The 20,558-nt window shown below is 40.6% G+C and overlaps 3 protein-coding genes and 2 non-coding genes across 6 annotated transcripts in view; 4 read left to right on the top strand and 1 right to left on the bottom strand.

Moving 5' to 3' along the window:
- Positions 1-2,860, top strand: part of cacnb1 (calcium channel, voltage-dependent, beta 1 subunit) — a 28,757-nt gene extending 25,897 nt beyond the window's left edge. For both annotated transcript variants that reach the window (XM_026355875.1, XM_026355885.1), the window contains exon 14: positions 778-2,860. In XM_026355875.1, coding sequence (XP_026211660.1) covers positions 778-1,317 — 540 coding nt within the window. In that variant the 3' untranslated portion in view covers positions 1,318-2,860. The remainder of the gene's footprint in view (positions 1-777) is intronic.
- Positions 2,861-4,500: 1,640 nt separating this feature from the next.
- arl5c (ADP-ribosylation factor-like 5C) lies at positions 4,501-7,770 on the top strand. The gene is made up of 6 exons (XM_026362468.2): positions 4,501-4,674; positions 5,137-5,197; positions 5,313-5,460; positions 5,861-5,944; positions 6,502-6,653; positions 6,817-7,770. Exons 1-6 carry the CDS (start codon positions 4,629-4,631, stop codon positions 6,863-6,865), a joined length of 540 nt encoding a protein of 179 aa, XP_026218253.1. The 5' UTR covers positions 4,501-4,628; the 3' UTR covers positions 6,866-7,770.
- A 197-nt stretch (positions 7,771-7,967) lies between these two features.
- Positions 7,968-8,039, bottom strand: trnac-gca. Its single transcript has one exon. It is a non-coding gene; the product is annotated as a tRNA-Cys (tRNA).
- Positions 8,040-15,473: 7,434 nt separating this feature from the next.
- LOC113157362 (plexin domain-containing protein 1-like) lies at positions 15,474-19,807 on the top strand. The gene is made up of 12 exons (XM_026352813.1): positions 15,474-15,551; positions 15,794-15,937; positions 17,630-17,699; positions 17,831-17,953; positions 18,045-18,163; positions 18,292-18,391; positions 18,523-18,618; positions 18,751-18,832; positions 18,910-18,970; positions 19,049-19,169; positions 19,430-19,587; positions 19,694-19,807. Exons 1-12 carry the CDS (start codon positions 15,537-15,539, stop codon positions 19,805-19,807), a joined length of 1,203 nt encoding a protein of 400 aa, XP_026208598.1. The 5' UTR covers positions 15,474-15,536.
- On the top strand, positions 17,042-17,113 carry trnac-gca. Its single transcript has one exon. It is a non-coding gene; the product is annotated as a tRNA-Cys (tRNA).
- Positions 19,808-20,558: the final 751 nt, after the last annotated feature.

Below are 20,558 nucleotides of genomic sequence, written 5' to 3'. Positions count from 1 at the left end.
GGTTGAAGCCAGTTTGCTGTCCTCCTCCGTGTTGCCATGGTACCATCCCTGAAAAAAAAAAAAGCAAGTCATGTCCGCCTCTTCAAACAGAAACGCTTCGTTTGGTAGAGGCTGTTTCTAACACTGTGTCCCGTTTAATCTATTCTTGTTGTATAACAGTTTTAACAGCAAAGTACCAATCAGTTGTGTCTCTACTCCCAAGTTATCACTGGCTGCTCTTCAAGTTTGAGGAATTTATGTGTTTAACACCATGGCACCAAAGAAAAAACATCTCCCTCTGTTTTTAAGGTCATGATTGTAGCAGGCAACAAAATGATGCACTTCTAATGAAGGTGCATAACTTTAATTAAATGTAGTCATCTCTACAGGACTGTGTCAAATTCACACAGTGCAGAGTTGAATCAATGACATAATCATAAAGCTATTTCTGCTGTTTGACTTCCAAGTGGTCAATCAGCCAGCAGGTGGCACTGTTGTATCTGTAGACACTCAATCTGCTATTTGTAATGTAGTGAGACTAATCTGTTTCACTAATTGAGTGTATGTGTTTGTTCTCTGGATCTCTGGAGTTTTTGAATGTAAACGTGTGCATGTGTGTCTGTGTGCACTGTGCAAACTTTAAAAGTGTGTGTATTATGAATAGATTGACCGTATGTGTTCACATGTTTTGTCTGCACTGCCTGTTAACCCTGCTGACTAACTACTCACAGTGTGTTTTTGCTCTGCTGTTTTTGTTTCTGCATGGTTTTCGTTTGGCATGGCGGTGACTTGCTGCAGGGGCCGTACCTGGTGCACGGTGAGCAGAAACGAGAAGGGTCTCTGACAGAGTGTGGTGGGAGCGGTGCTCTGCATGACTACCACACAGATCTAGGAGGAAAGCCTCAGCAACCTCAGCAGCAGCAGACGTACCTGCGCTCCTCTCGTGGCCAGCTACGAGCAGGGAGCGGGCGAGGCCTCTCACGGCAAGACACCTTTGACTCGGAGACCCAGGGCAGCCGGGACTCTGCCTACACCGAGGCTGGCGACTCCTGCATGGACATTGAAACTGACCCTTACGAAGAGCCTGAGCCATACCGCAGTGGTGGAGGCAGCCGCCTCCACCTGGCACAGCATCATGGCAGACAGGCCTCCTGGGAAGATGAAGGCGCCGAGCCAGACCAGGAAAACCTGAACCATCCACCGATGCCGAGCCAGATGCAGTCGCACGGACGCGCCAAGCTGCGGGAGCGTTACTGCCAGGACCCTGTGGACACGGGGGCCAACATGAGCCGCAACAAGAACCAAGATGACTGGGGGAGGGACGTCTACATTCACTGAACACGCATCAAAACCACAGAGGCAAAGAAGCTAGGGGAAAGACTGAGGATGGAGGGAGATGAGGGGAGGGTGGGTTCAGAAGGTACTGAAGCGAGGGTTTGATGCTAGTCAGGCTAACAAATTAATCTGTTTACATCCCAGTATAGTGTAAAGAAATACATGAACTGCCAGATGCCATCATCATCAACTTCTTTCAATTCAATTTATTTATGTTTCAAGAACTAATATTGATCTGTTTTCTGTTTCCTATGTTAAAACTGCATGAATATCATGGATTTCTATACTGACAGCACGAGGACAGTAGTTGTTACGGTTGTGAATATATGATTGTAATCTGTATGACTCAATCTCTCCTTCAGTTGTAGAGTGTGAAGGCTGGTAGAGCTGTGGTCTGTTGTGTCTGTCCTCCGCAGTCTTAAACAGGGTTTAGAGTCAACGTCCCCATGTATGTTAAGTGTCAGGGTTCTCTTTACCATAAGCTCACTCAGTGCTGTGGATTTCAGAGTTTACTCCCATAACGAGATCCTGTCGTTATGAGTCGACCACCTCCACTTTCTTATCACCCAGACCTTAAAGAGCTGGTGGAGAAGTTGCCATATTCTAACATGAGAATTTATTAATGTCGCTACACTCATGTCAGCTTGATAGAAACTACAAAGAATACACTCCAAAGACACTCACTTCTTCCCTGACCTGGTTGAGCCACTGCTACTGACTATACGCGTATGACGCGGCCCTCTCGTTTCAGTTCTCCTCTTCTTCGTGGGTGCTGAGGGCACCTGCGGTATTCACTGGTTTTCTAATGTGGTGCAGATTTAAAGCAGCACTGCAGTCGTAGTTTTGTGAAGGAAGTGTGCTGCCTTAATCACTCCCACCCTGAAACACCTTCAGTTCAAGAAATCTCCAATCACAAGTGCCGGAATGTCTCGCCAAGCCATGTCCACCGCTACCACGGTGGGATGTCTTAACTCTTGTTACACTCGTTTTCATACCATATCTGTGTCTCTTCGTGTCTTGTGGCTACTCTGCACTGTAGCCCATGCTGACGCTCCAGCACGTTGCTCACCTCGTTTTCTTTGCACCAGCTTTGTCGTCTGTTTTTCAGGGCTAATGATTGCTATATGAAAAGTACTTGTGTGTGGTTAATCACTCCAAACTTCCACCCGAACAGCTAGCTTGTCTGATATTAAATACCACTCAATTCTTACTCTTGATTTCTGACTGAATTAGTGTTTTGTTTTTTTTTCTGTGAACATTTTTTAAATCTTCAGTTTCGGTATTGAGAGGAGCATTAAATGGGGTGGGGAGGGCTAGGATCAGTTTTGGTCTTTACTCAGTTATATATAATGGAGAATTTATGAATGTCTATGGTGGGCCGCTTTGGCCCGCCCCTGTCTTCAGTTGAATAAATAAATATTAAATAATGATCAGTAAATAATGTTATTGTTGCGTTATCGCAATTGTTAAAAAAAAAAGAGAAAACATGTATCATTGGTGCCTGATTGTAGCTACATTTTGCTTTTTCTGCCTTTCATTTTTAATCTGTGGATAAATTCGTATTTTAATTAAAAATTTAATCAGAAAATGCCATGGTGTCACTGAATTGATCTGCTTAAATGTCATTAACAGTTTTTAAAGATACACTGAGGTGCTGGTTTGTCTATTAGAACATACATAGACACATTTGTGCACAGGAACTATTCAGTGGCATAAACTTGATCATTATTTCGTCATTATTTCATACACTTCTGGTTGCAACTATTGCAACATCATTTTGTTCCTAACATAACACCAGCACCACCCTGCCTGTAAAACCTGCCCAGTCAAGGTGCTTGGGTGTAATCTTGCAAAACCGAAACACAGACCAGCTGGTTCCAAGGAAAATTCTCAGAAGAACATGTACTAGGACTTTTGTCCCTTCACTGTTTTCTCACATGCACTGACACAAACTCCTCTCAAGTTACAGCACATACAAAATGTAACCTACCAGGGAGTTCACTCAAGTTGTCAACACAATAAGTACAAGATGTGAAGTTTGAGTGCAGCTCAATCCAGGATGTGGGTTATATTTCTCGCATTTAATGTTCTTTGTTTCATCATCTGCAGATCACGGGCGCTCAGAGGAAATGTCACAAATACGGACGTGGGTTCAATCTGAAACTCAAACGTGAGCCTTACAGCAGATTGTTATTTAACGAGGTTGAAAGCTGTGGTGGCAAAATCCTGGTCTGCAGACATATTCGTCAGAGTACATTCTTTGATTATTACTACTGATGTGTTAAAATGGAAGCAATGATGTCAGGAGAAGCTCTATATATGTTTGTGTATATATATATATATATAGATATAGATATTCACATGTATTGTTTGGAGAAGGAGTTAGACTAGTGGTTAATGGCCCTTAAAGAAGTTATAATAATACTGATGGTGATGATTATAATGATAGATTTTAGTTCCTTGTGTCTTCTTGAGAACTGTTTATTAGAAATTCTAGGGGATTCCCCGTGTACAACGTTTTGGTTTCTGTTGTTGATAACATTGTTTAATTCGTGAAACACACAGAGGCAGGAAATAGTTTCGCTTCCCTTTCCATACATGGACTGGACATGTGCGCGTCATCAGATACGTCACTGCTCCGCTCGTGTCGTCGGTGTGACAGAAGAAACGGCCGAAGCCTATGTCGCCTTCAAGTGCTCCCGTCTAGGCTCGGATATCTGTGCGTATTCTTGAGGAGGAGTTTCTTTAGTCTTTAATTTTTGTTTTATTGCGGACCTGCGAAAGGATGATAATGGCCCATGCAATAAAAAAGGTAGAGATGCAAGTTTAGGGATAGTGTTTTGTGAAAACTTTGGCGACAAATCTTCAACATACAAGTAAAGGAAATAGTTCAACATTTTCAAGTCCGTAAAAATAGTAACTACATAAAAACAAGGAGGTTTTGTAGAAACGAAGAAACGCTTGATTAGTGTGACTGTGTTTATTGAAGCCCCATAATAACTTGAGAAATAGAAGTGTTAACAGTTAACAGGAGGAATCACAACATAGCGGGCGTAATTTCCCACAGTCGGTGAACGCACCATCCCTGTGCCCTTTCACCGTGACTCATTCGACTGAAAACTACCGAGAGCTCCTTAAAGCGCCGCCCCCCCCCCCCCCCTACGCTGGAGTAGAAACTGATATTAGATGTAGGTAAAGAGTTCGTCTGACAGTGAACTGATCACAGATACTGACGCGAGTCTCCTCCTGGAGCCTTTACTGGATTTGGATTTTTATTTTTTTTTTCATCTCTCACCTTCACACACTTGTTGAACATGGGATTTCTGCTGACTAAGATGATGGCTGTGTTCTGTGATAAAGGTAAGACCAACTTATCTTCACACTTCTCAGTTCCCATGTCAGTTTTATCATTTATTTGTCAGAGTCTGTTGAGGTCTATCAGAGGATAAATGTCCTAAATGAGACAACACGTTGGGAATAAGACCTATAATTAGAGAAAGACTGTTTTCTTAAAGCCACCCTGTCTTACATATTTGTGTGTATTTATTGTAAAGCTTTCTCACATTCCTGGAAGATATTTCCTTGTCCTCTCACGGACAATTAAAGCAAACATGTTTTGGAAACCTGACTTGAACCTACAGTGGTATTACTGCTGTTTTCCTACCAGAACATCTCAGTCCTGCGCTCGGCTTTATCTTATCTGAGTGTACGTTTGGTTTGTGATGCTGAACCTGAAAATAAATTGTGAAATACTAGGGCAGCGTGCGCTCAAGAGAAAATGACAACAAATAAATGTACATTTTAACTTTTTTTTCCCAACAGAACACAAAGTCATCATTGTGGGGTTGGACAATGCGGGAAAGACAACCATCCTCTACCAGTTGTAAGTGATTTGGCTGCTTTCAGTCCAGTCTGATGCCTCATATCTGTCACATCCCATTCTTTTATTTATTTGTTTATTTATTTTTAAAATCTTCCTCCCACCCAAACACGTCCAGTCTAACAAAGGAAGCTGTGCACACATCACCAACCATTGGCAGCAACGTTGAGGAGATCAAAGTACGTAACAGTAACTTCTTGGTTTGGGACATCGGAGGACAGGACAGTCTTCGAGCCAGCTGGCACTCATACTACTGCAACACAGAGGTATCGAGCACTTTCTGTGTTCAGCTTCTCTAACTGCATGCACAGCATAGTCAAATCAGATGAACTGTACATTTCTAAATATAGGTTAAAACATGAAGTAAAAGTACAAGTAGAAGTGATGGCTGAACAGAAAACAGAACAGAAAGCATATTGTTGAAGTTCATAGGCAAGTGCTGACTGAGCTGGTGGACATTAACCTACTGTCCTTTAGCTTCATATGGTCATCCCCTGCTCCTTGTAATGATAAAGCTCTGTTACATAATCGTTTATAATCTAACATATGTCTGTAACATCTCGTGCTCACTCCTGTCATGGCCACTGATAACATGGGCTTTGATAATATCTGTTAATGTCACGTATCTGTTCTGTGCCAATAACTGTTTCCTTTGTGCTTTTCCAGTTTGTCATTCTGGTTGTGGACAGCACTGACCGCGAAAGACTGACTCTCACCAAAGAAGAACTGCACCGAATGCTTGCACATGAGGTACAAATCCCCAAATATGAGATGGCTAGTGTGTGTGTGTGTGTGTTGAGAGATGTGTATTAGCACAAAAACACATTACTGTGTGGTTAAGAACAGTGAGGAGGAGACGAAAGAAGCTCTTAATGGATAAATGTGAACAGTTGGAAATATATGTTTTTATATGTAAAATTATTTTACTTCTATACCATAATAATTACAGTACATACTTTCTGTTTTTGTGATGGTGTGATCGATTTCATATGAACTGAACCAGTTTGGTTTGAATTCAGTCTTGACTCCATTAAACTGTTATTGGTATTTATGTTTGGATGTCTGAGATAGACTCCACTCACACTTTCAGAGTGAATAATTGCGACATAGCGAACTAAAACTAACCCATGACACAACGTAACGAGGAAGTTTCAACTGTGTAAATCAGCACGTTGACGCGTTCCGCTGAGGTTGCTGTTCCTAAAAGTGAAAAAGGAACATTTTGTGGGGTTTCCACTGGAAATATTTCTCATCTATAAATATAAATTAGCGGCCCTGGCAACCAATCTTCTCTTATTTTTACACAGGAACTGCAAAAAGCAGCCCTTCTCATTATGGCCAACAAACAAGACATGAAGGGCTCGATGACGGCGGCAGAGATCTCCCAGTGCCTCACACTTGACTCTATCACAACACACACCTGGCATGTCCAAGCTTGCTGCGCCCTGACAGGAGAAGGGTGAGTCTGACACACCTCACACTCTCTCTTTTTGTCCTCTGAGTCAATTCTTACAATGACTAAAACAGCCAACAGCAAAATATGTCTAACTTTAACGTCACCTTCTGCTAGAATCACCACCTCCGTGTGCATGTTCTCTAAAAATGCTTCTCTCCGCCTACAGTCTGCCTGCCAGTCTGGACTGGATGAGGTCACAGGTTGTTGTAAACTAAGACTGTCCAGTGGACTAAACTTCAAACCGAGGCGACCTCATAAGCACTGCACTTTCTGCAGTGTTGGATTATTCACAGTATTTTGGGCAAAGTACTTTGAGTCCATGATAACCTGCCTCGCCACACCTGAAGTACAGTATGCCTCTGCACAGAGGTACCCCCATCCAGGTACTTGAGTTACAGATGAACCTGGAGGACCTCAGACTTGGAGATGTACACCAACCTATACAAGTGAAGACATCAGACTTGATGCACTAAGAACAACGTGTTGTTTCCATAATATTTTATTCTCTCTCTCTTCCCTTTTTCTCAGTTATGGTTATGAAGGCTTTCCAACCATATCTGGAACATTAAGGTGTTGCACTCATGAGGCTCGTGTATCACAGATGATAACACTAAAGCTTATATTTTGTACAGAGTTGTTTTTTAACATTTGAAACTTTTAGTGTGGGACAGTTATGGTCTCATTTTGACTTTGGATCGGTGCTTCTTGTCGCTCACGTCTTTATTTCTTACTGTGCCTGAACTACTTGCCAGTTGCAAAACTGCTTTTTCAGTTTCAAGTTGGAGTTAGTAGCTGACTAGATTGAAACCTCTGTGGAAAACAACGCTGTAACTGAAGAAGAAGAAATTATAAGCACACACTGTAGCTGCTGTGGCCTTTGCTCCTTGCCAACGATGTGATGTTGGCATGCAAATCCGCACTGCATGCATGAAATTATATTTTAGGGCTTTTTTTTTTTGCTAGACCAAAATATGATTCGTGATTTATTTTTGAGCTGTTGAACAACTTATTGTATGTAGTGGTAGTTTTATGAACAGGAAAGAAGGAAAAAGAGTATTACATATGATATTTAAAATGTAAGATATTGTCATTTTTTATAATAAATAATATTATTGCTAAATATGTGGTGGTTGTGTTGCCTGTCCTACACCTCTAACATTATTTGTTCTACAACAGCATAAGTAAGCAGCAACATAATCATGTTTTTTTACAATGCAGTTTGCTGCTAATACTGTTGTATATGTAAAATTCCTTAAATGTTTTATAGCGCTTAAATGTGGACCACATTTTCAGAAAAGCAAAAAAGAAACCATTTTCAGGGGGCATCCGGATTTGAACCGGAGACCTCTTGATCTGCAGTCAAATGCTCTACCACTGAGCTATACCCCCATACGTCATAGAGGAGCGAAAACTATTTCATATCATGGAAACGTGTGCTATTTACGTGTGCTATTTTATTCTGTTGTGTAGTGACATGTATTTTGTTGTTACCTGAATAGAGCTTTGTTTCAATGACAGTCGCGATATTTAACGGCGTTTCCAAAAGTCCAATAGCAATTCGTGATTATGACCACGAGGGGGAGTAATGAGCCCGTTAGAAGTGTGACAGGTGGGTCTGCTCGGTCGCCTGTTTATTATGTACACCTGGCGAAAACTAACAAACCTGCAAAGACATCTTTAGCAATCTCATAATGTGTTTTTTTTTGCTGGTTTAGATGGGTTTTGACTGAGCTGTGTTTTTCTTTTAGATTATTTAGTTTATTGAACTGTGACCAAGTGGAACAAAAAGCTACAGTAATGTAAATATTACCTCAATAATAAAGTCCGATTAGATCCTGCTACTAGAGATTAAAGGATGCACACTTGCTAAAATAATAATAAATTAGTAATTTTTTATCTAAATAATGCGTCTACAGTAAGGTGCCCCCGCTCCTGAACCCAGCTCTGATTCCTTTGTGGAGCAGCTTGTTTTGTCTTTAAAGGATGTGTTTACATTTTTCACATCCTGTCTTATTACAAAACTCACATGAAGACTGAAGGAGTCTAAAAATTAAGTGCCTTTCAAGGTTTTAGCCACTTGAGCCCTTGAGCAAAGAGGGACAAAAAGCAAACTAGACATTCAAGACTTTCATTTAAGGACATCCCATTGATATTTCTCTGGAGTGGCTTTATACACAAAAATCATATCTCAAAGAGATTAATTACTAACTAATCTGCTTCCCTACCAGTTTTGCTTGCTTTGAACACTTCCCTGTATAATCATGCCCTTAATTCATCCCTGAACTTCCAGTGATAACTTTGGGAGGCTATGAGAGAATTTTAGTCATGCAACTTTCTGTTTATTATTTGTTTGTTTAAAGTCAGCATGAGCGCTGTGTGTGAAAACTCACACCTGCTGTTTGACACTGTATGATGAGTCCATAGTCTGAGTTATGGGACATGGTGCTGATTGTCTTTCCAGCTGTTAATTTTATAAACTGAGCTCAGCTGCCGTTTTTTTTTTTTTTTTTTTTTTCGGGCAAGGATTCCATGTTTGCGCTCAAAGCAGAAAAAAAAAAAATAAAGTGGTGACTACAGGAGGCGGTGGCGTCAGCCGCATTGCCTGTGAAGCTCAATCTCTGCCAGTTTCACATGCAATAGAAACACAGCATTTTAAAATATAACTGCTGCAAAGGAAGACAAACAAAGAGACTTCTCTGTTGCATGTGGGCCACAGGGTTGTTGTTATTAGAAAAAAGTCAGAATGATTTAAGGAGCTACAAACAGACTTGACATGAAACGTGTAATATCATGACTAGTACTGACTTTAGACCTGGCACTGTTAGCATCATGGTCTCCGTGTCTAATCTCACTTGTCAGATTTCTCACTGTCCTCACAGCTGGTTTAGACAGAGGGAGGCGCAGTGCTGCCTCTGTCCAGTGGAGATCACTCAGAATGATGCTGTGACACCACTCCTCTTTTTGTGTCTTTGTGAATATCCATGGCAACGGATGATCGGCACTGAGGAGGAGTGAATGGGTGTAGTTAGAAACAGGCTGGTGTGTGGAGAGAGCGCGATTCAAAGGGAGGAAGAGAGTGACGGGTGAAAGTCGAATTTGAAGAGCACTGTTGTTGCAAAGATCAGGAGAAGAAGTCGAGAGAAGCTCAGACAAAGCTGTGGGTTGTTTTTTTTTTTTATATCCCCTGTCTTATGCTGCTCAACATGTGCATCAGTTTGGCGATGCTCTTTCTCTGTCTCTCCCAAGCTGGGCTGGCTAAAGTTTGGGTTCATCAGCAAGCAGGTGAGCTGTGTGTATTTCTCCCTCCATCATTTCTTTAATGTCTCCAGTGTTGCTTCTAACTGCTGTCTGGGCTTTATAATGACAAAGATGCTTAATCCTGCAGGTGTAGTCAGCCTGTTTTAGGGCGTCTCCAGGTTTTCTATTTTGATCTATAGCAAATATTTTTTAAGCCTGTGCAATTAAACTTTGCATGCAACTAGTGTCATAGCTGTCACAGCAGTCTTGTTGCGGTTAGAGGGACAGTTAGTCTTATTTTTATATTAACCCGGCGTGTGCTACTGTTGCCTTTATAGCTGCAAACCACAGCACCTCCGTAGGAATCTTTATGGAGCAGCAAATGTGCATGCCATGCCCTTTTCATTTTACACACAAGACTGAATGACCTAGTTTACAATAAAGTGTACAATAAAAATACCCTATTCCACAAGCATGCGACTGAGTCCAAACAACAACCCGCAAACAGCCTGTCTCAGATTTAAAATTAGATCTGGACTGTGTTTTTCTTCCTGCCTCCCTGCTAGACCCTGGCAGAAACCTTTAGGAGGCTGTTGGAGACAGGACATGATATTAAGTTTCTTAATATGAACACAAATATGGAGGTGGAGGAGCACAGAGTGAAATGCAGGAGATGTGTTTCTAACACATTCATCCCATCGGTAAATTTTCACCTGTAGCTGTCGGTGACTAGTTTGATGCAGTTGAAAAGTCATTGATTGTTTGCTCCCATTTTATATTAGCTGTTATTATTAGCCAACATCAAATGTTAAATCATTAAATAACAGGATATATGATAAAACGCTTCAGGACAGATCTTCTACGGGGGGGAAATGTGTTGCAGATTGCTGTGCAGCAGAAATGTACTTTCAAAATACTGTAATAAATGGTGTCTAGCCTTTCTTTCTTTTCTTTCGATGCCTAATTCCTTCTTATCTGTCTTGTCACTCAACATTAAACATTCTTCTGTTTTTAAAAAGACTTTGGTCCCAAGGGACTCATCTACAGCATCTGAACCGGACCCCGGCAATGACTTCAGCGTTTGGCCTCTTGTCTGTTGCTCTGTTGAGTTAGATTAACAAATAGACTGAAACTGAGCCAGAACGTTGGAGCTAGGAATAAACTGGAACAATCAGACACAAAAAAGTATTGTTTTTGTAAGTTTTATTCATAGATAGGATGTTTCTGTATGTGGGTCCCAGAGTGACTCCTATTTTTATGACGTCATTTGACTTGTGATAGCAAAACATGCTTGTGTTTTAGGGAAAACTAGCACAACAGGGACAAACAGTCATCTGCCAACAGCTGATCGACGTATTTATTGAATTATAGTGTGATTTGGACCAGAACATGTATGGGAATTGGTTTAGGCTTTAACTTCATCCATTTCTGTTATCAGACAATGAAAAGCAGAAATAACATGTGTGCCTCTTCCACACAGATTTGGTTTCAGTGGAACAAACGAAGAGTAACGCAATCAGTGCACTCATGTTCGCTTAACAAGACTATCAAAATTAGAAGGTCTTGTGTGTATAGTTTTATTGCAAAATGTAAGTTTTCTGCACACTCGTCTGTGTGGAGGCTCCTTTCAAAGCATAAAAAATCCCATGGTTATTGTGAAGGGAGGTGAGCGAGTTCAGTAATTAAATTCTTTTCTCAAATTTAAAGAAGTCGTATATATAAAGACGACAAAATATCCTTAATTATCTGCAGCAATCTTGGAAGTCAGCTGAGAAATTGCTCATCTGCAGTTCATCCAGAATCCTTGAATTGAACTATGCACGTCTATGGTGGAGGATATTGAGGAGCCCACGCCAACTCTCCTCAGGCAGGGTGTGTCCCCTCAGGCCACTCTGAGCTGACCGCCCACGAAAAAAATGAAGCTAAAAATCTTGGTTGGGTAGCTCCTAAAAGAGTGGGTAGAGGTCAGTTTTCTGTCCAAAACATCTGCCCTTTAATTGCCTGTAAAAATTGTTCCTGTTTTACCTTACTGTGACCTTTTTTCCCCATTTGTCATCCTTGATGCAGTGCTGTTCTCCCTTTTTAAAGCCTCAACATTTTGTCTTAAATGCATATTAAATTTGGCAAAAGCCTCATTAATCTGATTGTTTTTAGAGATATTTACAGTATAAAGGGTAATCACTAAGGTATTTTATTGCAGTACTTTTATTTAATCATATCAACACAGATTTCATATATGGAGTTAGGTGCAAGTATTATTAAATCAGTTTGCATTGCATGGATCATGCACAAGTTGTGCAGCTGCTTTTTGTATTTTTGAAAGAAAACCTGGGATCTGTCAGATCCCATTTCAGCCTGAAGTAATCTTACTTATACTGAAAATACAAACAATTGTATTCATTTGTCATTTAACTGTAGTCTCAGTTGCAGTGTTAGGCTGTATGTGTGTTCAGCTCTTACAATGGTATCACATTCATTCGTTGGTGAAATTAACTGAAAGTTCAGATGTTGCCAAGGACAAAAATGTTTTCATTCCTTTGTCAATAGTCAAATGACATGGTTAGTTTGGAAAATGGTATCATTTTTTCGTTGCTCTTAATTCACCATTTAATACTATTTAAATTGTCACGAGATACCGATAGGAGAAGAGGTCAGAGTATGTACAATCCACTGAATATATTCACATGGTAATAACTTGAAAGTGAGTTTTTGTCCTAGACGACTGAGACAATATCTTCCATTTCATTGTTTTGATCATCTGCAGGTGATTTTAATACCGGCTGGGGGAGCGATGGCTCGAGTAGACATCATAAGCCCCAGCTTCATATTCAGCATCTGCACTCCTCCCAGTTTCTATAAACCTGCATATGTTTGTCTGCTGCGCTGCCAACTTCAACAACTCTGCACACTCCTCTTACCTCATAGATGCCCCGACAGGGCGGACCCGGCGCTCAACAATCGCACATCTAGGTTTAATATGCGAGCTGCCACAAACACGTTGACGCACCACTTAATTGAATTAAAGGGTGGAGAGTAACACTCATGAACAAATGCATTAAGCTCCCTATGAGGTCAAGACATTGGAGTTGTCACTCGAGAAACTTGTAAAACATTGCACACTGAAGTCCTGACTGTGGCTGTGGAAGACATCAGTACTTTAACTGTGTGAATGCAGAGTAATGTTTAAAGCAGGCGTCACCAGCCAGTGTCCCACACAGTCTGAACCCTGGGGGTTTGGCACAAGACAAAGCTGAGGGACTGACAGTCCTGTGTTTCCCTCCCACGCTCAGGACAGAAACGCAGGCATCAAACCAACTTTGAGGTTCATGGAGAAGTGGCCAAATCTAATATGTCAAATTTAATATTATCCAGTTTGTGTTTTTGTTGATCGTGCAGTTTTAACTACAATCTGTTGAACAATGGACGTCTGCAAAACCGGAGAGGGGAAGGCTGAAGCTCTACTCTTAAATTTTCTAACATGCTCCAGGCAAAGAAACTTCTCTGTTCACTTTAAATCGAAACAACACCCTTCAGCCATGTCACCTTAAATTTAACTTATATTACCAAGAGGCAGCTAAAGAAGAGTTTGTTTTTTTAGGCCCATGACCCTTCGGGTTGTGAGGATGTGATCAGTTTCTTTATATCAGGTGTGGAAACTCTTGAACTCAAAATGTCATCTGATACAAGCATGTTGCTTTTGCGCAGGTCTCACATTAAATTAAACATATTAATTCAAAAGGATTACTATTATGATGAGTGATTCTTCATCGTGTATCTACTACTATGATTTAAATGCCAGTATTGTAGGAAGTATCTGAAAATACCCACTTTGTCTGGTGGTTCGTTTGAGGGCAGGTTATATACGTTATACAGCTAGCTGAGGTGCTATATAAGCTAGCCTTAGCATGGACTGCGCGTAAAACACATCAAATAAAACATAAACAACTTTAAACTGAGGTTTGGATGGATTGTTTGAGCTCGGGCCTCCGTCCCGGACCACTGCTAGGTTCGGTTCAGGAGCCCTGCTCAGTTTAATCTGCTCAGTTTCTGTGGATCCCGACACGAACACACCGGAGCAGCAGAGACCAACTCTTCGCGGCAGCCAGGCTGACCGCGGCGCTAATTCACGATGTTTCTGACGGGAAACTGAACACGACGGAGTGATTCTCTGCGCTTTTTTTGGTTCCTAGACGCCATGAACGCTACTTGAAAATACCTCCTGTAGTTTGCTGAAAGCCAGAGACGGAAAAACAACAAACGATGAGTACAGGAGGACACCCTCACTTAGGGTTAGAAAGAACACCCCGACAAACCGCGCCGAGCTCCCGGGGTTTATATAGTGTGCGCTGACGTCACTAGCTCTTCCCGTAATAAATAAAAAAAAAGGGCACGAACTTCAATAATGACCGTATTGTTCTTAAAAGATGAGCCGATGGATAGATAGATGAAAAAATGGATATTAAACAGTAATTTGGAAGTTGGGAGTTCAGTGTTGGTTTTATCTCTCAAAACTGTTTGTTCATGCCAAAAAAGAATTGCTCTAAAAGAGAATCAAAACTGGTTGGGGGATTTTCTTTTGTGACATAACAGTCTTTCTGAATAATCTGTTAGTTAGCCTGCACCTTTGAGAGTTCTATTTTGCACAAACAACACTGCAAGTTTGCTTAATAAAACAAAGTGATGGTTATCTCAAACACAGCCCACATTACCACATTTAGTTTCTCCTAAAAGGAAGGACATTTTTTTTTTATTATTACATTTGATTCCCTATTTATTCATGTTGAATTCAACTGACTTAGCAACCATTTCTGCTGTTTCCCAGACAAGCAAGTCCTCGACAAGCTTTCTATTGCCTCTATTTGTATTATATCATCAATGGAAATTGCTGTTGGAAGCAAAGTCAAGATATCTTTTCTTCTGTGGTTTTGAATCAGTGACTGAGATTAAAAAACAAGACAGCTGAAGGTCTACATCATGATATAAATGTACCAGAGGACATGCATTTTCCACACTTTATATAAAATCACCGTTTTCACAACACCCAAACATCTCTAGAAAGAGCCTCCCAGAGTGGCCTTGAATCATAGAGCTTTTGTATTATTTGAATGTGTAGTTAGAAAGTCATCAATGAAAACATTCAGAACTTTAAAACAATGCCTACCTACCTCGGTTTGCTTACCAAACATGGTTTAAATTGTTTGTATGACTTGACAGGTCCTCATCAGCATCAGTAAATTGTTTTTGTTTTCGTTCAACAATAGCATCAACTGACAAGGCCGAGTCTGACAAATTCAAAAGCAAATCCTAATTTCTTGTTTGCCTAACTGAGCGCTGAGCCACAACTGTAAACATCATTTTGAATAAAACTAGCATCTAAAACGTTTTCCAACAGCATAAACATAATGCTGCCAAGGTATAAGAAAAAAAAAAACTTTGGTGTGTGTTTTGTATAGGAAAACGTGGATTCAGAATGGGATGTGTTAGTGTTTATGCTAATCTGACATGTCTACATGTTTCACAGATGATCAGTACAGTGTACAGCACCTTAAAGAGAGTGGAGGTGACAGTCATCTTCAGAGAGTCAAGAGGTCATCTTCAGGTCACACTGTCCTGGGTGGGGAACTAACCATCGACATCCTGCCAGACAACATGACACGCATAGTGGTGAGTGCTGCACCACAGTGTTTCTTCTGAAGGTAATGTTTTGTGGCATGTATTATGTTATTGGCTTTTGACTTGTTCTATTTATTTTAGCTGGAATTAAACACTGCCCTCTTTTGGAATATAGCTTTCACTCTTTTCCACATATTTGGATAGACATATGACAATGATGATTGAACTGTGTTCACAGCTAGGTTTTGATAATTATCACACTCTCTCGTCCTCTGTGTTTTCCTGCCTGGAAGGAGGATTCTGGCAAGTATTATACATGGCGTAGCTTTGGCCCTGAGGACCAGCGCACACAGGAACTATGGGTAGACATGAGTGATATCCGACATGGCCAAGTTAGAGTCCATGGCATTCTGTCAAATTCATACAAACAAGCTGTGGTGAGTCTCACACAATAACACACATATGATGATTTACTCATGTTGTAATTTGTCAACAGTCCAGTTAGTGGTGGGGGTTTAGCTCAGTGGCAGAGATTAAGTGGTCCTCAGTTCAAATTTGCATTTCCTCCTCTTGATTATGCACAACCTACCTGTACTTTGCTGTGACTGAGTTTAAAATCTTCAGAGTGGCTTAGCTGAAGGTGGTGTGCTCTGAAGAGTCAATTGAGACAAAATTGATGTTTCTAAGTTGAAATATCGTCTCTGTTGAAATGGACTGCTTCAGTACAACAATGCAGCAGCTCCAATCACACAAACAGCTGCAAAATTGGCCCAAATACGTTTGTGTATGTGTGTGACAGAGTGTAAACTTGGATAGAATTCAATCTGAAACATGTGATAACTCTGCTAAGGGAACTAAAGGCCTGAAGAAATGTTGGTACATGCCAAATGCAACAGGCCTTCCAGAGGCTGTCAGCACATGCCCAGTTATGACCACTACTGTCCAGTAGTGCCTGGCACCTGTGCAATACATACTACTCACTTTAATACAGAAAGATGTGGGGGATTAGACCAAGGAACAGAAAACTCTTGCACCCCATAAGTGCTGTAAAGTATGAACACTAATGGACTAAACCCCTGATTCTCCAAGTGGAAATACAATACTTTGTAGAACTTTCCACATTACACGACTAGAAAAGCAGCAACGGGTCTTACACTGGATTATACATGGACAAAACCAAGAAGAAGAATGAAGCAGTTTGGGAAGTCAAAGCAGAGATATATTTTGTATACTGCATTCAAAGCAATGATCCTTTTCAGAGGTCAGTTGTCCCATTTGCCCTAACAGTGAATAACAGTGCTGTTGATCTCAGTTATTTCTCAGAATATCTGTTTTGGAAAGTTCACACCCACTAAACTCAGTGATCCTCTCTTACGCAGCCAAGTTGTGTCTATGCTTATTGCAAAATACTTACATCAGAGTGGGAAAAATGGTTATCTCTAACAGCTTTCTCGAAAAGCCATGGCAGGGCCGACTAGTCTATGTCAATGCATGAGCCAACTCTTTGTTATGATAAACCCAGCAAGTTAAGACAGGGGCCAGGGGGTATAGCTCAGTGGTAGAGCATTTGACTGCAGATCAAGAGGTCCCCAGTTCAAATCTGGGTGCCCCCTTCTTTGAAAATTGTATTATTGGATAATTAAACATCCAATGGGCTGCTTTCCTTTGGATTGACAAACAGAGTACTTTCACAAATTTTAAAAGTAGGCTACTAATAAATAATGCTATTCGGGGATTTGATGAGAACATGTAAGTACATTAAATGGCTCTTCATCATTTTGTTTGAATTAGAATTTTAAATTCACAGGTAGAGTAGGTAAGCAGGAGGAGAGCTCTGAAACAAGTATAAAAGGACCTTACAGCGAGAGAAATTAAATTAAACACAGCTTTTCTTGTTAACTAAGCATTTAGTGCCTTTGATATTCTCTCTCAGTCCTGTGAAACTCCCAGGTCATTCTCCTCCTCCTACTCCTTTTCCTCCTTTAAGAGCTAATTAAGCACTGCAGGATAACCACTCGAAACAACCTCAAAAACATTGTTTGAATTATGGATTCAGTTACTTAAACATCACATTTAGCACCCACCTCCACCCTATTATACCTGTGTCTCTTTACTTACTCTTTTTGCAGAAGGTTGCCCTGTCGTTTGACTTTCCTTTTTATGGACATTACCTGAGGCAGATTACCATAGCAACAGGAGGTACTTTTTGATTTTTTTTTATCAGATGTTCAAGTGACCTTTCCGGCACGTGTTCAGAGTGGTGAAGTGTTTTTTGTAATGTAAAAGGTGGTGCTCAAGCCTTACATATTTTTCCATCTGGCCATGTTCAGGGTTTATCTTCACAGGGGACAGTACTCACCGTATGCTGACAGCAACACAGTACATCGCTCCTCTAATGGCAAATTTTGACCCAAGCTTCTCCAAAGAATCCACTGTGCAATACCTGGATAATGGTATTATACCACCGGAGATTTAAAAATATATTGTTGTTTGTCAGATTGTTATATGTGTCTGAATCCAGTTTGACCTATATGTTGTGTTCAGGTGAAGTGTTTGTGGTCCAGTGGGAGCGGGTCAGACTCTCTGGCAAAGAGTCACTAGGAGCCTTCACCTTTCAGGCTGCACTTTACAAAACCGGAACAATCACGTTCAGCTACAGAGACGTGAGATGCTCACCTTTGCTTTGTGCTCTCAGTATCATTTCTAAACATTATTTAATTATCTTTCTTATTGCTGAATGCAGTAATGGGTACTATTTTGTTTGCCTGTGTGCTTGTTTCTTGTTTACCAGATACCACTTTCATTAGATGTGATCAGTTCAGCTGAGCATCCAGTGAAGGCGGGTTTGTCTGATGCCTTCATGGTCACATCACCCTCTACTCAATCACCAGGTCAGCAATAATGCCCATACCATTTATACGTGTGTGTGTGTTCATTTACTACCATAAAGGTACCTTATCAGTCTTAAGAGGCTTTCTTAGTATGATTACCATCCCATCAACCTGAGATATCTCTGATACAGATGCTCGACGACGAACGATTTACGAGTATCATCGAGCAGTGATAGACACGACAAAAATCAACAACTATTCTGCTGTTGAGTTCACTGCACTGCCTAGTAAGTCATTTATGCTCATATTAAATTAGTGTCAAGCTGTCAAAAAAATAGTATCAGTGATGGTGGATACAGTATTTGCATTCATCAACATTCAGTTGAACTTTTCTTGCTTGTCTCTTTCTCTGTGTTTAGCCTGCCTGAAACATGACAGCTGCGAACTGTGCCTCTCATCCAACCAAACCTCTGGTTGTACTTGGTGTAATGTACTCCAGAGGTGAGTGAGGCAATCTACTGACTCCAATAATAGAGTGCAGTTTGAACCCACAATGATATACATCTTGTGTGTTTTAGGTGTTCAGATGGAATGGATAGACACAGACAGGAGTGGCTGGACTACAGTTGTTCAGAGGAGGTATGGTTGGCTGATTGATTCGCTGAACAATTTCCCAAATATTAAGACTAATGCATTAATTGTGTTATATATGGGCAGAGCAAAGATGCAACCTGTGAAGATTTCTCAAGGGATGACAGCTCCATCGGTTCATATATCCCACCACAGATAGAGCATGTGACCTCTCTGACTCCCCAACAAAAAGGGTGCAAAAGTGATGGTAAGGCCCTTTTATTTGAGTGTGTGTGTGTGTGTGTGTCAGAACAATGTACTGTATAATCTATGCAGTATTTCGCTCTAATGACACAGTCTGAGGCTCACAAACATATTTAGAGTAATTGTAAAGAACTGCAATGACTCGTGTGTCTTCTTCCTGGTGACACCAAACATAATATATTGAATATGGGCAATGAGGGGTTAATACTATATGACTCAGCTATATGCTGGGATTTTAATCATGCATCTTCATCCTCAATCCAGATGTGAAGACAGACTCTTCGAGCAGGAATGAAGGGTTGGCCAACATAGGAGTGATAGCTGGTATAGCAGCTGCTCTTCTGCTACTCTTGGCTCTGATATTTGTAGCTCTTTACATCAACTACCATCCTACTGCTTCATCACCACTTTACCTCATCCAAGTGAGCACTGAATACACCTACTTGAGATGACCTATCTTTGGCATACTGTTCTGTATATCCACACCGAGCATATTTTTCCTTACTTGACTTTTGGTTTTTTTTTCAGCGACGCAAAAACCACTGGCCTTCCTTTAAGTTTCAGAAGCAACAGCCTGGTTACACAGAAGTTGAAGGAGATGGACATGAGAAAGACAGCATTGTTGAAGCTGGGCCATATTGAAACCGTGAATGGTGAACTGATTTCTGCATTTATTTAAATGCATACATTGGTCCAAACATTTACACTACAAACCCAGTTCAACTTTTACATTCAGTTTATGATTATTTTTAAGCAATTTGTGTCTTATTTGTGACATAGCTAAATGTTATAGATCTGTGTTTTTTAAATGCATATCTCTGCAGGAATACATTGTGGTTGCACTACACCCTTTTTAAAAAACTGTATCTACTTTGACTACATTTTGCTATGAAATGCATCCCATAAGCTTGATAATATTAGAAAAATACATAATCTATGCTGTTTGACATCAAACAATAAAAGCGTTGGCGTGCTTCAGTTTCAATTCCTGCTGCTTTTGATAGTGAAGTTTTAAGTTCCACCTTTTGTTTTGCAAAAACAAACTACACAGTTCCTGATCAGTATTCTTTGCATGATTTGGCGTTTGATGTTGTATATAAAAGGAGTGCAAATTCACAAAATGTTGCATCCCCAAAAGAGAAAATCTTGAAAATTAATTAATAGAGATACAGTACAAGTCTTTTGTCAGTAGGTGTCACCCTTACTAAATATATCACACTCACACATCAAACAGTACGTGCAGTGAACGTGGCAGATGTGTAAAAATGTGATTTGAGATCACTGGATTGGTAAAGCCCCAGAAACCTGCAACAGAAAAGATGATCGCATGAGTTTGCTATGCAAGCACAGATAGGACGAGCCTAGATATGGTGCACATGCCCAAAGGTCGACA

This window comes from Anabas testudineus, chromosome 8, assembly GCF_900324465.2.
Source record: "Anabas testudineus chromosome 8, fAnaTes1.2, whole genome shotgun sequence".
Classification (NCBI taxonomy): domain Eukaryota; kingdom Metazoa; phylum Chordata; class Actinopteri; order Anabantiformes; family Anabantidae; genus Anabas; species Anabas testudineus.
Note: the sequence above shows the minus strand (reverse complement) of the source record. Positions and strands in the feature narration are given on the sequence as shown.

Bases quoted from the DNA above. Each gene is read 5' to 3' on its own strand.
- LOC113157362 (XM_026352813.1), top strand. The intron at 15,938-17,629 runs GTGAGTCTCACA...CTCTTTTTGCAG, and splicing joins ATTCATACAAACAAGCTGTG to AAGGTTGCCCTGTCGTTTGA. The intron at 18,619-18,750 runs GTAAGTCATTTA...CTCTGTGTTTAG, and splicing joins TGAGTTCACTGCACTGCCTA to CCTGCCTGAAACATGACAGC.
- arl5c (XM_026362468.2), top strand. From the start codon at position 4,629: ATGGGATTTCTGCTGACTAAGATGATGGCTGTGTTCTGTGATAAAG. The intron at 4,675-5,136 runs GTAAGACCAACT...TTTTCCCAACAG, and splicing joins GGCTGTGTTCTGTGATAAAG to AACACAAAGTCATCATTGTG. The intron at 5,945-6,501 runs GTACAAATCCCC...ATTTTTACACAG, and splicing joins ACCGAATGCTTGCACATGAG to GAACTGCAAAAAGCAGCCCT.